General features: G+C 40.9%; 1 protein-coding gene across 32 annotated transcripts in view; it reads right to left on the bottom strand.

Annotated features, from left to right (window-relative positions):
* CADPS (calcium dependent secretion activator) overlaps nucleotides 1-17,928 on the bottom strand; it is a 437,791-nt gene that overhangs the window by 31,240 nt on the left and 388,623 nt on the right. For 26 of the 32 annotated variants that reach the window (XM_070576926.1, XM_070576936.1, XM_070576928.1 and 23 more), the window contains 2 exons: nucleotides 12,775-12,807; nucleotides 6,058-6,165 (listed from right to left, as the gene is read on the bottom strand). In XM_070576926.1, coding sequence (XP_070433027.1) covers nucleotides 6,058-6,165; nucleotides 12,775-12,807 — 141 coding nt within the window. Of the gene's footprint in view, nucleotides 1-1,183; nucleotides 1,738-6,057; nucleotides 6,166-12,774; nucleotides 12,808-17,928 lie in introns of those variants that run through there. The other 6 variants (XM_070576929.1, XM_070576941.1, XM_070576944.1 and 3 more) reach the window with 3 other exon arrangements.

The following is a 17,928-nucleotide window of genomic DNA, read 5'->3' as shown; positions in this document are numbered from 1 at the left end:
TCCCCCCTTCCCCTCCAAAAAACCTCTCAAGTTCAGAGGTTGACTCTGATTTATTTGCTAATGGATTGCGGTTTCATTGAGGGGGTAAGGCTAGATCATTTCAAAATCACTTGCAGGAACAAATAGTTCCACGAGATGATGATGATGATGATGACAATAAAAGACCTGCTGAATTTTTAAGTATACCAGTCTGCAGTCACTACATTATTTAGTCCTTACAACAACTAAGAAGCAAGTTTCCTTATAGATGGGGAAATCGAGGTTCAGAGAGCCTGAATAATTCCCCCGAAGTTAGAGAGCTCAGAAGTGGCAAAACCAGGATTCCTACTCCTGTCTGGTTCACTTCAAAGCCCCAGTTCTGACTGTCGCTGTTCTGCCTATTTCAGAACTATGTTATAAAAAAAGGAAAAAGGTACCAGGCTGCTGTAATTCTAAGAAGCTTGGGGTTAACGTCTTAAAGTGATAGCGAGACTCTTACAGCACCTTAGGACGGATATGGAGTTTTGTTTAACAAGAAAAAAAGAGATCTTGGAAAAGCAGGTCCACTTCAGTGATGATGATGAGGAGGAGGATGTGATGGTGATGATGGTGGCCGTGCTGGCTAACTTACCTAGTGCTTCCTCAGAGCCCGATGCTTGCACCTGCGCACGGCATTTCACCCTCATAACAATTCCGCGAGAAGGTTCTGCTTATTATCATCTCTGTCATATAGATGAATCAGCTGAGGCTCTGAGAGATTAAATACCTGGTCCAAGGTCACCCAGCTTGTGAGGATCAGGGGTGAAGTCTGAAGGCTCCAGAAGCAAGGCCCATGACGACTACACAACAGCTCCCGTTTGGGGCAGTGCAACCTGCTTACTGCTTATAGAGGACATAACTCAGTAGCTCAGGGTCTGGAATGCCATACGCCTTTATTTTCTTTAATCAGTCCCCTAGAACTGCCACCTGTTATTCTGGTGAGTCTTGTTCCCCTCTCCCCACTTTGTACTTTTGGAAGGCGTTTCCCTCACCTGGACAGTTGGTGATATACCTTCCAGATATAATAACAATGCTTTCCTTGTAGACTGTTCTTCAGTGCTCACTTCCTCAAGGAGGATGAGTCCTACTCTGATATATGTTCACATGTATAGTGCTTTTGTAATTTAATAAGGTTATTAAAATAAGGTTATCTGCGTTTCATATATAAATATAGCAAATATATTTTAATAGGTAGAGGTTTCATTTTTCAAATTACCCCTTTAAAGGGAAATATTCACACTCAATTATTGGGCTGACACGTAAAGTGGACAAATATATGATTTGATAATGGAACAGTGAATTAAAATCTGTGCAAAGCAAAGAACACAGAGCAGCAGCCTCAGCCGAACCCGCCCGCACTGCCTGATTAAGTGCTTACGAGGTGGTTTGGGAAGGGGCCCTTTGCTGATCTGATAACTGCCACGGAGAAGCCAAATGCAGAGTCAATCTGCAAAAACTTAATCCTCCAGAAGGCAGATTAAGTGTATAATTGACCTATATAATCCATGTATCATCTCCAGTCCAATGTTCCCCGGGCCTGGTGCACAATGACACGGGGCCCAAAGAAAGCCAGTGCGGATGCGGCATTACCACCAATGTGGATTCCGTCCAAGTTCGAGATGGCTTTTTAATCACTCATCTCCGAGCCTGTGAGGTTTAAGCAGATGAATTCACCCTAAGCACATCTCTTTTAATCCCGATTTTCTTCTCAGTCTGTGTCTTCAAGAAGTACAAGGAGGAAAGAAAATAAATTAATTTTTGTTTAGACCTTGAAATCTTAGGTGTTTCTCTTGATGATCTGATCTCTAATTTCAAAAAGCATGTTTTTGTTTTGGGGAAGATGTTGAATTAATCACTAGAGAAGGGGGGAAAGCCATCTGCATGATTTATGGACACTCAAGTTAAAACCACCGTCTTCAAGTTATTTCTTGGGTTTCTGTGTTCCTGCTCAGCTGCTGCTTTAGGAACATGGAGATTATTTCATATCCATGCTTTATATTTTCTTTAAAAGTCAGCAATAATTTTCAAGGAGGCCAAGCTTCCACTTGAGTCCTCCAATAGCATTCTGATTCTCTTTTAAAAATTCAGCATCTTTAATATAATTTAAATTCATTGTTATTGTTCGTATTGGAAGATTCTCTAGCTTTAAATCTCTGAATCTTTTGTTTCAAAATATTATAAACTGTTACTTGGTAGGAACTGAAACCAGTTTGTAACTGCATGTCAGTTTCTGGAAAAAAATTGCAAAAACGCAGATGAAAAAATGCACAGCTGCATATCTGAAATCCTAAGGGAAGAAGTTTGAGGCTTCTTTTCCAATCAGCACTTAATTTTGGACTGGTTAGCTCTTTCTTGGGTGCATTACCAAAATGTTGATAGTATCTTATAGACGGTCTATGGAAATCAATTATATTAATAAGCAGAGAAACTTCCACTGTATTAAAAAGACCTGGTTAGGCAACGTTATGCCTGAATGTATTTCTTCAGTAAACCTAGAGAAGGCTTGTTTGAAAAAAAAAATTTAGTGAAGATGAATTTGGAAAGCTGCTGTTAAGTTACATAATAAAATAGATAAAAATGCAGAACATTAAATATAGAGCCCCAAATCCTATTGCCGATAATCTCCTACAAGCACCCGATTCCAGCCAAAAGTACAATGACGAGGCAGAGAGAAAACCAGCTCAGAGAAAGCGCCGAGGTAGCGTCCTGGTTTACAACGGAAGATGCACTCATTAAATGACCAGCTATTAGTCCAAACATTCTCAGACGCAAACATGATCTAACGCCATCCAGCCTTTTTTATAAGGCACACTCAAAAAGGCAAAAGAAAGGGAACAATACTAAATAGCAAGAACTTAAAGGATTTATCAGGTAAGTAAAACGGAGACTTTGAAACACAGCTAAAAACACAACAGGAACTCTGAGAATAAGCCTCTGAATGACAGATGCCAGCAGGAACTAAAAACCAGAGAATGACACAACAACCAGAATCAACAACCCCCAAACAGCAAACAATCTCCGAGAGATATATATTTTTCCTCATTCAAAATGCTAATTTTCTATTATTCATTTTTGCCATTTATCAAAATGCAACAATTTGGAAGAGAAACTTCTCAGATCAACAAGTTTTTCTCAATAGATTTCTGCCAATTGTTTAGAAACCTGCCCTAGGACCACGATCACTAAGGAATGGTATTTAAAGAACAAGTTTATTGTAGCAAGAAATTTAGGGTGGCAGGTTTCACAGACCCTCCTGCCTTAATATTTCTAGTCCCTTGTTTAGCCTGGTGGACACGAGAGCCTTGCAGAGCATCTACTCAAAGAAATAAACACCATGCTTGAGGAAACAGAAGCCGAAAATAATCAAACATGTTGGTAATCTGATGTTTTGCTGCGAGATTATAGAAAAACAGTAAGTACTGAATTAAATTACTGAGACTGCATGGTAATGAAGCTTTTTGAGAAGCTCTGGGTTTTTCAAATGACAAATGTTTTAAATCCATGACAGATTCAATAACTTTTTTTGCACTACATCAGTTAGGTTGCCTAGCACCAATATTCTGTAAATTAGGGGAGCAGGTTATTTGGAAAGTAAGAAAGTACATGGCAAAGAAATTCATTATCTCTAAAGAAGCTACTGAAAAATTTTTTTGCACAGGGGTGGGAGAGACATTCAGTGAATGCTTGTAATGGTTAAGTCTTTAAAATCAGATACTCAGGGAAGTATAACTATGACTCCCTTAGGAAAACATAACTGTGATAATAGGAGCCTGAATTGTGGCATTTACACAATTTACTGATGACCGTTTCATGCTGGTCAGTGTAATTCAACAAGGGACTAGAAATAGTTGTGAAGTTTTGAACGACCCTAAAAGTAATTTGCTTCCTGAAAAACATATTCTTAGTAATATCTCTTTTCGTTATTAATTCACATTAAAGGCCAGAGGGCTTGAATTTGCTTGTGTTCTTCAAAGTCAGACAAGGCCAGTTTTGCCATCTGTGCTAGTCAAGATTGTACTCTTGCTTTTTAAATAAAGATTCAGTTGCACTTTTCCTTTAAAAAAAGCCATAGAAGTGGACAACTTCAACAAAGCTACCTTAAAAATTTTTTCTTTCCTCGTACTTCTAATTAAAAAAAAAAGAGGGAAGGGTGGGTTATTTGTCAATGAAGCCACAGGCTAAACTGCAGATTAAACATCAAATTCAGCAGTGGGTATCTTCAAGTTTTAGAAAGCACGAGGTTATTCGCACACACACTCACACAGGAACACACACGCACACGCACGCAAGGGCCACACAAAACTGAGAATCAGAAGATACTGATCAAAGGGAAAGAAAAAAAGGCAACCTAGGCATTGAAAAGAACAATCCACAGGCTTCTTGAAAATTTGTGGTTTGGAATTTAATTCAGCGGAGATGGGCAGGACGTCCACACTCCTAACTGCAGACCGGCGGGTGCTGCCTGTCTGTTTTCAATGCCTATTGGATGGGTGGTTGTGCCCAGACATTCTAGGCTTGGTACTTTCATAAAGGCACGCATGCAGAGAAGGGAGAGGCCCCGCTGGTGAGCTTTATGCATGTATGAGGCATTCTCAGTGGATGTGGGTCATGCTAGAAGATGTACACAGGAAGATTATTTGATTCTAATTCATGCCACTTGATATAATGTGATAAAACATTTGACATGAGAGATAAGTTCCATTTTAATCTGAGAGAGGACGGGTGGGAATTAAAAAGTAAGAAGGGTTTTCTCGAAGAAAGGTGATGCAGAGGCAAGAGCGATATTGAGCACAGAAAGGGGATGACTGGAAGAGAAAAAAAGAAAGGAGCCTTTTCAACACACGACGAAAGCAAATGAGCTGGAAGACAAAGCATATAAAAGTCAGAAGCTGCAGACTCGTAAGCGGTGCCAACAATGAGCTCACTTAGCTATGGAACAAACACACACACACACACACAAACTCAATGTAAATTGCTGAACACAATCGCAGAAAAAATATAGAAACACGGATTCCATAGTAGACCAAAACATTAATGTTCGGGCTGGCACTAAAAATACAGAAACCTGGACAGGAGGAGCTCACGCTTCACGAGACAGAAGTAGGCTGCACAATTAGAGCCACACAGAGACAAGTACGTCAGCTTCCATGCACTCTGGCCAGGTCTACACTGGCAAATTCAGTGGAAACTTGAAGGAAAATATCTGGCTAAATTAGGCAGCCCCATCTGCTTTGGCCTGAAAGAGGCAGGCGATTTGAGACCAAAGCAGATTCCTTTTTTTTTTTCTTTTTGCCTCAGTGGCTTGCTTTGGAAGTGCAGATGTAGTCACAGTGGAAATAAGATGGCTTGACAACTATTAACCCTCAGAAATTTGCATTGTCTGAAGTTCCATCTGGGTCTGGCAGCCTGGTATACCTGCTCTCTGTACATTTGCTGCTTCTCCCAAATTTTCAAGTGGGTGGGTGGGCAGGGGGCACCTCAGTTTAGAATCACTACTGACCAAGCAACTCTAACTTAAGTGTTTGCCAAAACCCAGGGCTAACTAAAGATTTCTAGTCTTCCAGAAATAGAATCATCTTTGAAGTGATAACAACGCAACATTTACTGCACATCTGCATTCCACAGCTGGCGTCAGGGAGGTACCACCCCCAGGAGAGGGAGCTGGCCGCAGCCTCCCGGACAAGAACATCTCTCTAAAGCAAGGCCAGATTGCAAGGAGGAGAACCATGACCAAGAAGGGTCTTTGCCAGTTAGAGAAAGCTGCCTCACAAGCTTCGTGCAGGAACGAGCCTGCTTGCTGAGAGGCTCTGCGCCGTCCCACGGATCACACAGATTGGGACTGAGACACGGCCACACCAAAGTGGGTTCGGAACAGACACACAACAGATAAGAGCCTAAGGCAGAGGGAGAGGGAAAGATTTTGTTTGAATCAGGACCAATCCATTTTCTCAAAATGTGACTTATCCTCCTGTCTCTTATTTTGTCACATTTTGGAGGGTCTCCTCCTTGGTCTTCAAGGAGGAGAAGGCATTTACTTACATCAAATAACCTTTCTATATACATCTCCTCATTGACCTTATCACGAAGGACATCCTGAGAGTGGCGGACGAAAGTCACATAGGCGTCGGCCACGTCCATCCCGGGTTTCTGCAAAGAAACAGGAAAACATGAAAATGGAATTTTCAGACAGTGACTCTTCCTTGACCACACATGCATCTTTGTTTTCCCCACCCCACCCCACCCCATCTCACGTTGCCTTTGCTGGTGTTCGAAGCTATCCACAGGAGCTGGAAGCTGTCCATGGTAACAGTATAGCTACCCACAGCCCGGACTGGTAGGAACTGATATTCAAACCTCCTGCTCTTTCCAGAAATAAAACCTGGCTAAGAAGGCAGTTGGGATTATAGGGTGTTATAGATATTTTTTCTAGTATTAATTTGTTTTTCCAGCAAAGACATTCTAATGGATAAATCTTCACTGGATAACTCACTGACATTTTCTGGCTTTTCTTTGGATTGAAACCCCCATTTAAGAATATTCAAACATACCCTGTCCTCCATAGTCTGTCCTTAATATAACATTAGGAAGGTGACAGCCTTCCCCGATCCCCTTTTCCTCTTTAAAAAATAGAGAAAGTGCTAAGTAAAGAAATCATATCTCAATCTACACGCCCTCTTACCCAAGTCACATTTTTTTTGGTTTGTTTAACCTGAGTATGTAGTATTTCCTAATCAGTTTACTCAGAGGAGACGTTCAACCATTTGTCTCTTTGCTTCCCAGCCTTGTAGCCCAGGATTAAAAAATCGGGAGAAGGGAAAGGATTTGATTTTTAAATAAATTAAATTTTCTGGAAAGGTAAGCAGGTGGTTCATCCAGTAGTTAGGAAATGATTTATTGTAAGAAAATAAAAAAAAGAAACTCAGAATGTACACTGCTTGAGATGTCGCAATCAAAGTTATATCCAAAGAAACCAATTAAAACACTATAATGTGGGTCATTAGGAGAGCTGCCACACACCCCTTAAATTTCCGCAGTAGATATGTATGTTTGCTAATAACTGAAAAGATTAGTTTTCATTACTGTGATTTACCTTAGATCACAAAGTATCATTTCTCTACAAGACGTGACTGTCATGCACTGCAAATTGAAGTTAGTTAACACTGCTGTGTAATTTCCAGGGTGAAAATGAGGAAGGTTTGGAAACAGTAGGACTGTATTTTTTTTTTTTCCTGATACAAAGCAAACAATTATCAAGCAAAGGGCCAATGCTTGGCCCCTGGGATGCTAGTAACATTTCTTAACACCTGCTGAAACAATGACAAGGTATTAATTTGAAAAACAATGAGGACAACTCAAAGCCACAGTAGTCAACTGTTACACTTTCAAGCAATTTTCAGCAAATGGATTGAGCAGGTTCGGTGATGGTCCCATAATTGTTGCAGTTTTATGATACGAAACAATGGAGTTTCTCCAATGAGATGTAAGTGATAGCTATCAGTTCTAAACTGGCACCTCTCTCCTTCTCTCCCTTTGGCAGCCGCACATCAAAGGGTATTCTCAGGAGGGATGGGAGCCCTACCTGGGGGACGCGAGAAACTTATTATTATTGTTTCCATTTCTTCCCTGGTGATGTTTGTGGTGGACACAGCCTTTTCCTGGACACATGCAGCCATCTTAGAGCTGAGATTCAAAGCCAAATTCAGCAGGCCTATTAGTAATCAGCAATGTTAGAAATGGTGATCCACAATAATGGTTACTTTCACCACTCCTCTTTCCACTAAGTTTGCTGTCCTCAAGGGGGCATTTAATTTAATTTTTAAAAACTTTGATTAAAAAGAATATATCAGTGTGATTCATCTCATCCAGGTAGTGAAAAAATTCCATGATTCTCTATCTTTTGACTGTTTTACTTTTCTTCGTAGCACTTACCAATATCTGACACTGAACTTTATATTTATTTGTTTATTTTTTGTCTGTCTTCTTCCACTAGAGCATAAGCTCCACAAATACAGGGACTGGACTTGATCTATTTTCTATTGTATCCTCAGCACACAGAATGATGCCTGGCACGTAATAGGTGCCAGTAAAGATTTGCTGAATGGACAAATCCAGGAATGAATAAGCCCCTGACCCACCTCCTTTTTAAGCTCCTTAGTCACACCACATGGGTTTTTATTGGATCCCTCACAAATTGGAACTTGTGAAAATCATTTAAATATCTTTGGGCCTTAGTCACACCGTCTGTAAAATGGGATTAATAATAGCTCCCCTACTTACCTTCAAGGATTGTTATGATCGTCAGCTAAAATAATGTATGCTAAAACACCTTAAAAGCATAAATTGCTATACAAACATGAGCCACTGTGATCCCCCCCACCCCCCACTCCCAATGTTATATTACTTCATAGCCTTACCTTCCTTTGGAATTTACTTTGGAACCAACAAGAAAAAAGAGGTTTCAGGGAAACCAACATCAAAATAAGACAAAGTCTCTGCATGAAAATGTGCACAGTTTTCTCACAATAGAGCCCTCAGGCCCCGACTCACAACTGTCTTTCTTTTTAACCAGCTTTACATCCAAATCCAACACGTTTGCTTTCCATCCTTTGATGGACCAGGAAGGGGAAGTAGGGACTTGCTCGAACAGGCGCACTGATAAAAGATCGCCATCACTTCTCCTGATGCCCTGCGCTTCAGGGGACGGATGCCAGATTGTAGGACCAGACATGTAGACCAGCTGACCGCTGCAGCCTGGGACTATCAAGGGAAGAGGCAAACTGGCTCTAGGCCTCAGGAGGCCCCGGGGAGAGGGGTCGCTATGTGGCCCCTGGGGAAAGACATAGTCACAATGGTGATCCTCAGTTATCCAGAAATGGTTAAAGTACGGTCAGTTCCCTATTTAAACAGGCAGCGAAGGATGTGTAACGCAGTCTAAGAAGATTTCCAACCAAAATGGTTAAAATAAAGACTGTTCACAGACAAACTACCTAACTTGCAGTTATACGCGGAAAATATTCTTGGCTAAATGACTGGTTCTATTAGACAAATTAGGCTTTATACCACATTGCCATCTACACACAGTGGAAAGGACTCTAGGTGATTGTTTTAATATCTCACAATTACATTGTTTATTTTAAACATGGCTTGGGCAGACTGATGGAATACGATGTAGATTTTAGAAGCATATTAAACAAACAACAAATAAATAAATCTCTGCATAGTTAACTCCATCCACGTGTAGAAGACAATTTGTGAAGGGGCCACTCTGTGGCTTAGGAAAAATGGGACATTTTAATCACAGGTTGCTCCTACCAGGATACTGTCAAGCTTGAAGAAGACAAATTTAAATTTTCAGTATCCTAAGCAAGCCCTAATTAGGGATGCAAATCTGCTACATATACCAAAGAGTTGAATACTACATCTAAGAGAGAGATACGCTTTGGGGATTATGCAATGTTCTGAATGACTGGTAACAGCACTGCTCTCCATTAGTGTGGATAATTAAGAGACAAATCTCTAAGGTTACTAACTACTAGTCCCCACAGGGAACTAAACCAATAAACTGTATGCCAAAAACCTCACAGGGCAACACAGATGAACTCAGAGTCTTCAGCGTAGAAACAACTTGAAAGATGATTTTATCCAATGGTTCTTAAACCTGGCTGCAAATAGAAAGGATCCTGGGAGCTTTAAAATGCTGATGCCGAGGCCCCACACCCCAGAGATTCTGTTCCAATTTGACAAGCAAGCTGGCACTAATTCTTATAAAAGCTCCGCAGGTGTTTCCAACAGGTAGCCAAGGTCTCGAATCACTGATTTAGTCCATTGGTTCCCAAACTTGCACTACCTATCAGAATTACATAGAGAGCTTTTTAGAAAGAGATTTCCAGGCTCCACTCCAGAACTACTGAATTAGAATCTCTGGAGGCAAGGGGCTGGAAATCTCTATTTAAAAAAACAACCGAAAAAACCTTGTCAAGTGTTACCGCTACTCATTCTGGTTTGGGGACCTCTGATCTAATAGGTGATAGTTCCTGCTGTGCTGATAAACTGGCTCTTCAAAACAAAAAGCACGGACAGCAAAACAAAACAAAAAACCTTGATTTGTAGTGCTTGCCCATTTCCATGGTGTAAACGCTCCCTCCATGGCTGTGTTTGAGCTACCAATGTGCCCCCACTGAAGGCAGAGTTGGAAAGAAAGTCACACAAGTGACTGTTGTGAGCCAGCAAGCTCTATATAGTCAAACTGCTAGCACTTTTCACTCCTGCTTACTCACCAGGTGACCTTGGGCATGCTACTTAACCTCCCTGTGCCTCAGTTTCCTCAGCTGTGAAACAGGATGATCATATTACCCCCTCACAGGGTTGTTTCGAGAAGTAAATGATTACTATTATTATATGTAAACAAGGTACATATAGCACATATGTGTATTATGTACTATTATTTTCTAAAATATATTTACTAAAACCTCTATTATAATATTACTATAATATTATTTGCTATAAAAATCTACTTTAATCAACTTAATTTTAAAGTTTAGCTTTGTCCTAAGCCATAATAATTGGTGAAATCATGGGTTTGATGGACTACTCATATTTTTTCTAATACTTACCATAATAATTACTCAATTACCCAAACAAAGATGTTTGTCTATGTACTAACTAAAATCATCTTGCAGATGGCAGAGTGTTTAAGAGCGTTGGTTTAAATCTCAGCTCAGCCACTTACCAACTGTAGGACCCTGAGCAAGTTAACCTCTCCGTGCCTCAGTTTCCTCACCTTTAAAGCGGAGTTGTCGTGAAGAGTAAATGTAAAGTGCTTAGAACAGTGACTGGCACATAGTGAGTGCTATATAAGGTTTGGCTTATCATATTGTATATCATCAGTGGTAACTGTACCACATTTTGGGACTTACTGCATCTTTTTCTTCTGCCTCCCTAGAGGGTAGAAACTCTGCTAATTCATTTTTGTTCTCTCAGAGCTGAGAAAGGCATCTGATACAGCAGAATTCATCCATAAACATGCAATGACTACAGATCAGGGTACCTTTCATGTTGATGTAGAGTCCATTTTTTTCCTCATCTTTACAATAAATCTAAACCTGGCTTGCAGAAATTAGGCTGAACCACATGAAATTGCCCATATTTGACTTTTTGACCTCCCCCCAATGCCAATTTCAGTTGCTCATACCAATTGCCAGATGAAATTTCTCCAGATATTTGGGTCTTGCCTACTAGTCACCTGTTCCAGCCTTGCTGGTGAGCTCTCCCCTCTGCTTTGAGATCTATAGAAAACAGACCTCAGCCACCAGATCTTTGGGTTGGGAGCCTCAAATTTCAATTTCTCTTACTGTTGAAGACCAGTGCAGGCCAGGGCAGATGTCAGCAAATTCATCCCCCTCCCCTCTTGTGCCATAGAGTGTGGGTGTCACCTCTCTCCCCACTGTGCCCTGCTCCTGCCTCTGAAATGTCCAGTGAGTGCCAGATATGGTGAGGAATGTTCCATATATGTGTGCCATTTAATCTGCATGGCAAACCCATGACTTGGGTATTATTGTCTCTATTTTAAGGAGGGAGAAACAGGCCCAGAGAATTTGAGTCGTTTGTTCCCTGTGAACTGAAAGTTTATACTTTGGGGGTTGGAAAAATAAATTACTTAACTTCTCTCCTTGCTGCATTATGTGAGTTTTTTCTCTTCTCCATTATAAGCACTATCTACGTGAAGGAGTCTGAGGTCCCTCGATGAGAAGTATTATATAAATTCAAAGCACAATTATTGATTGTACATTCTCTCATTAAACAAACAAAATATATGCTAATGCTAAATTCACTCCAATTTTCCATTTTGCCATCCTTTGAGAAATAAGCCAATAAACCATTACACACTTAGCTTCCTGGGGAAATGAATTTAAATGTTAATATAAATCCTTTTAGAAAAAAACAAATTTTAACAAATAAGTATTTGAACAAGGAGGGTACTTAACCACGTTCAGAATGAGAAACGTTCAGTACAAGACCCTTGGTGGCTGTTGAGATAAGCTCTCTAAATTTAATATTTTATAATAGACTCATACCTCTTTTGTTAGAAATGGAGAAACAGAATCATTTTCTTTTCCCCTTTATTGGAATATATTTAAATCTCTCCAATTTTATTTTGCTAATAGGCAGGGCAAAGTCTGTCTATAAATGTATCCTGGTTTATCACAGGTAATCCCACACTCTAGCATTCATGTGTAGTCCTTAACCTCAATTTAAATGTAAATTTTGGGCAACTTCGAGGGCTTTATCTGTGAACTTTGAGAGCTCTCTTCATTAATGAGGTCTGCACTAATTATAAGCAGTTTTGTAAGGTTTCCTTAAAACAATTGCAGAATTGACCCCAAAATGAACAAATTCAGAATTTATTTGTTTTTAAAAAATACTGGCACCCTTGTGCAAATTTCCAGCTCACCAAACTACTCCCAAGGTGTGCATGCTGGAGGCGAGGTGAGCAGAAAGATAACAATGAAACATACCAGCGAAACCAAGGAAAATGAAAGTGAACCGGGTTTACCCTCAAACAGGATCTCTCTTCCTGATGAAAGAAGCCATACCCTCTTCTCATCTCAACAAAACTTTACCACGAAATAGTCTTGGCTTCCCTTCTCTGGTGATTAAAGTCAGGAATATACAATTGAACAGCAACTAATGAAAACAGCACCCTCGGAATTTTCATGGAAGCAAAAAACCCCACAGAAACAATTTTCAAATACTCACGGGTACATCCACATATTTGGAAGCTGCCTTCACCTAAGGAGGAAAGAAGAGGATGGCAGTGAGGCTGGTGTTTATGTTTAATTGTTCACAGCTCAATGCTGTAGCACTAGCAGAGTTAGAACAATATGCTGGCACATGGAGCTGACCAGGAAACATAGAAAGGTACTAAAAAATAAAATCTGTTTTGCTATTTTTTCCCCAAGCCATAGCACTGCTTTGGAGAGAAAGAGAGAGAGAGAGAGGAGGGAGGGAGGGAGAAAAGAAAGAACAGAGAAGAAAGCAAGCAAGTGAGGTTTTACCGACTGAGATTCTGCTTCTGTGTGGAAGATGTGCATTTTCCTCCCTGTCTTGAAAAGGGAGGAAAATGACCGTAGCTAAACCCAAACTGACTAGTGGAGGGCTCACCAGCCCAGAAAAGAAACTGAGGCTGCTGTCGCTTCTTGGACTTTGGGTCTTTGTGTGATATGGCTGTAGGTTTGTCCTAATGGCAACTTCAGTTCTCAGTTTCAGGCTCTTCAAGAGGAGGGATGGGCATCCTTAACTCAGAGGGAGATAGGTGTCTGTGGGTGGGAGTTGGGAGGGTACCAGAGGCTTTCAGAACTATCCCAAGGCTGCTGTTGTGTCACCTGGTTTTAAATACTAAAATACCCAGAAGGGAAGTGCAGGAAGTGGTTATGAAGCTATTTTCAGTTTTTGGAGATGGATTGTGGTAGAGTATAGTGTTTGAGAGTGTGGAGTTTGAGTGAGACTTGGATTCAAATTCTGACTCTACAACATACAAGCTGGGTGACCTTGGGCAGGTTACTTCATCTCTCTGAGCTTTAGTTGTCTAATTTGTGAAATGGAGATACTAATAGTGCTTACTTCAGGAATTTGACATAAGGGTGAATGTGCGTCAAGTCCTGGGACATAATAAGCATGGAACAAATGGTAGCTAAGGTGATAAATTCATAAGTAAATCTGAGTGGACTCTGGGTGCTGTAAGAAGTCAATGAACAGCTGGGTTTGAGGAATAAGACCTATGGGAGCACATCTGCTATTCTATGTGTTTCATTTTGACTCAGGTCACACAGGTTCCTCTAGGCACAGGCAAGACAGAGGGGCTACATTTGGGGTCAGAGAGGAGTTCCCATTTTGTTGGCAACTACAAAGACTGCGATGCACACAAAGCAGTTAGGATGTGTTTTCACATCTCAGGTGGGCTTCCTCTTGCCATTTGGCTGAGGCCAATATTGGGAATCACAACCTCTACCCACATGTCTCCCAGGAAAGTGTTCAGGGGAGCGTTTTTCCCTATTGCTCTTTTCTCAAAGGCACCTATCAAAATGTCAGTTCTCAAGGGAGAGAAGCCAGTGAACCAATAGGGTGAGGTGGAAAGAATCCAGGATACAGAGTCAGAAGTTCTGTAAGTGACACAACTAGTTGACCCTAGGATAATCACTTCAAGTTCCTTAGCATTGGTTTCTAGATTTCTAGAAGAGGGTGACAATACTGTGTACTTTACAGGGCTGAGAGCTTGATCAAGTGAAAACATGAGAAAATGATTCACAAATTTTAAAGGGCTGAACACACATTGATTAATTATTGAGAGGGTAATGCATTCTATCTTCTGGAATCATTGCCAGCACCCAAAATGATTCCTAGATTCACCTGTTACAGATTCTCTTAGAACCCTACATTTTTTTCTTTGCAGCACTGATTGCAATTGCAATTCAGTAATTTTTTTGCAATGTCTGTCTCCCACTGAACTTGTTCATGGCTGTCTCCTCAGTGACTCACTTGGTACCTGGCTTAGAAAAGGCCCTCAGGGAAAAGTTGTAGAAGGAAATCAAGCCAGTGCCCAGTGCTGGCTTCAGGATGGTTGAGGAATAAGCAGAGGAATGACCAGTTTGAGAAGCCATTGCATGAGTTAGTCTGAAAGCCAACATAGTTGCACACAGAGCTGACCACCTGCAAAGGCTGGTGGGCAAAGGAAACTACTCTGGGCCATCAAAGGGATAGAAGAAAACTTTCCAGATTTTGTGCAATTAACATTTCTGCTAAATGATTCCCAACCTGAAATCTTTCTTCTCCATTCCTGTTCTAGAATTTAGTTTGGGCAAGAAAGTCTTTCCTTTCTTTCAAGTCTCCCACACTTAGAATAATACCTAACATTTGTATGACTTTTTTCACTTTGCAAAGCACTTTCATGTACAGTTTCTTCTTTCAGCCACCCTGCAAAATGGGGGCTATTGATCGTATCTACTTACAGTTGGAACATCACAATGCATAGAATTTAAGAATTTATTTGATCATGTTCTGAGCCAAAAGGCAGAGAAGCCAGGACTCACGTGTAGGTATCCTGAGCCCATATTTTTCCTTTTGAACTCCTGATCTCCTCACCAATAATGGAAAGTATGAGGAATTCAAGCATCAGTGGTCAGAGCAAGTGCTGGCAAAATAATTCTTCTCAGCTAGAAATTGCCTCCTTTGCTCTGTAGAGTTAGTGCTTGGCAGTTGGTAGGAGTTTTGCTACAGCTGAAATGATCAACCTTTAAACACGCCTACTCTCCGTTTACCACTAACATGCAGTTCCAATTTGGAGAATGATACCAGTCAAGTTCTATTCCTTTCAAGGCAATTTGGGAAGATGAGATAAGCTGTGTGTCATGAATGAAAACCATCCACTGTCCTACACGCACCAGCCTTCAGTTTGTTAGGCTTGTTTCTTTATCTGTGAACTGCTGACTTGCACTTAGTCTTATTGATCTTCCTCCCATCTCATAATAACAGGAAACAAAAGCTCAGAGTAAACTGCAGTCCTATTAGTATTTAGAAACATGTGGTGTACCATTTTTGGTTCTGGCCATTGAACTTTAAGAAGGATGTTGACAGTGAGGATACAGGGGAGTCTGGAAGTGTCTTCTACAAGGAAAGTGAAGACAGAGATATCTTGCCTGGAAGAGGAAGGGCTAATGGCAAAGAAAATGACAATCTTCATATAGTTAATAAAGGAGCTTCAATGTAGGAAGATTGGACTTTTTCATGGTGGTTCTAGAGCATGGAATAAAGATGAATGAGTAAAATAACAGGGCCCCAGAAGAAGGTCCAAACAGTAATCTGAGTCCAGGTAGGCACTGGCCGTCTCTGGTGGTTGAGACCTCCTCGCTGGTGTGGCTCAAGCAGAGGCTATGTAGGATGCTCTGGACGTGAGCCTTTCCACATGGGACAGGCGACCTCCAAGGCTGCTTCTTGTTCTCGGATTCTAGTTTCCTTAAGAGGTAGGAAGCTGTCACTGGTTCCATTTTTCATAGTAGACATGTTGAGATACAGCAGAGTGAATAAACTTGCAAAGCCAGGGTCAGAACTCTAGTCCCTGAATCCTTTCCTCCCTAATGCCAACAGTGTTACCTTTAAGCATCACATTCCTTTCAAGCATCCATAAGAATATGTCTTTTTGCTAGCTGTACTCTAAGTAGAGTGGAAGGACCAGATCCTCCCAACTCACTAGGGCCTTGGAATTATTGCCAAGGGCCAGAATATCCAAGAGCACACCAGGCACTGTCTCTAGATCAAATAAACAACAGGCCTTACAACATACACAAGACTATTTTCCATTATATGTAGATGTTGTTTTGATGAATAAAAAAAATTTCTTTAAAAGTACTACCTATTTTATAGAATTTTGTCATTACGTATTTTTTACCATCAATAGTTCTCAAAAGTGTATCTATGTAACTTTCTTTTCTTTTTAACTTTAAAAGACATCTTCCTTGTGAAGTGGCTAAGAGGATGGGCTCAGGATTGACGGAGTTAGAAGTCTGGCTTTGCCCATTTTCTAGCTTGGTGACTTTGAGCAAGTTACTTAACTTTTCTGCAAATGGGACAATAAAAATGTTATTCAAAGGGATACTGTGAGGACTGAATGTGGTAATCCACCTAATGTGCAGAACAGTGCTGGGCCCATGGTAAAAGATACTAAAGGTACCTGTTCTTATCGATTACTAGAAATATTGGCTACTTGATAGAGATAAAATACACGCTCCTCATCCTGATGGCAGTCAGTTTTACTTCCCACTTCTAGCCCACAGGCGATTTCTTGCCATAAAAAGGATGCTGGAATCTCCCCAGGTTACCAGCAGGTATTTGAGGTGATTCTCAGTCTCATGCACTTTCTTCCAATTCTGCAAACACCCTACACATTGGAGAAATCACCCTCAAACACTGAGGCAGGCAGCAAAGACTTCTGTTCCCTAACTCAGGATGGCTGAGTTAGGCATGAGTGAGAGGGCAATTCCCCAGGCCAGTGTGCTCAGTTATATTCAATAAAACATACCTACTACTCTCTGGGACCAAGCCATGGTGCCCTGGGGCACAGGAGACGAGGGTGAGGGAAGGGGTTTGCCCCAGACACCTGGTCTGGCACCCTTTCTAAGCAGGGACTATCTGCTTTCAAGGGAGAGGCAAAAACTGTGACTTCACTTCCTGAGAATCCTTGCATTCTGACCGTCCCTCTCATGGGACAAAGAACACTCCTTCTCTAGCAGTATCCGTGAGCCTCTCTACTCAACCTCCCAGACAGAGCCAATTCTGGGAAAGGAGGTTAGAAAAAGAGACACAAAATAGGAGAGGCTGATGGAGACCGAGGATGAAGGGAGAGAGACAAGCTTTCAGCGAGCAACTTCTTCATGTTTTCACATGTTTTCACAGTTTCTCTGCCCGAAGCAGAGAACGCTTATTATGTATGAGGTGCCATATTAGGGGCTGTAGATGAAGGCATTTGCTCCTTGATTCCTGGCCCCTTTCTTAGATGATGTCTAAATACACAGAATGAGTCCAAATACTCGGAAGGAGTCACATCCATTCAACAATTTGTAACTGTAAGTAACATTTCTGGAGAGATCACTCCTTGCCAGGTGACAAGTTAGGAATACTGCCTTTATTACATTTAGTTCTCACAAAGCCTTTGGAGGTGGTACTATTAATATTCCTATTTTACAGTTGAAGAAACTGAGGCTATGAGAGATAAAGCAATTTGGCTTAAAGTCACACAGCTAATAAGTTACAACTTTAGACCTCACATCCCCTAAGCTGCCTATTATTCAGTTTTAAAAAAACTAACCACCTATCAAACCACTTTGAATGACCAGTCATATTTAAGTCTTGTTTTCTTTT

The sequence above is a fragment of the Equus przewalskii genome, chromosome 15 (genome assembly GCF_037783145.1).
Source record: "Equus przewalskii isolate Varuska chromosome 15, EquPr2, whole genome shotgun sequence".
NCBI classification, from domain to species: Eukaryota; Metazoa; Chordata; class Mammalia; order Perissodactyla; family Equidae; genus Equus; species Equus przewalskii.
Note: the sequence above shows the minus strand (reverse complement) of the source record. Positions and strands in the feature narration are given on the sequence as shown.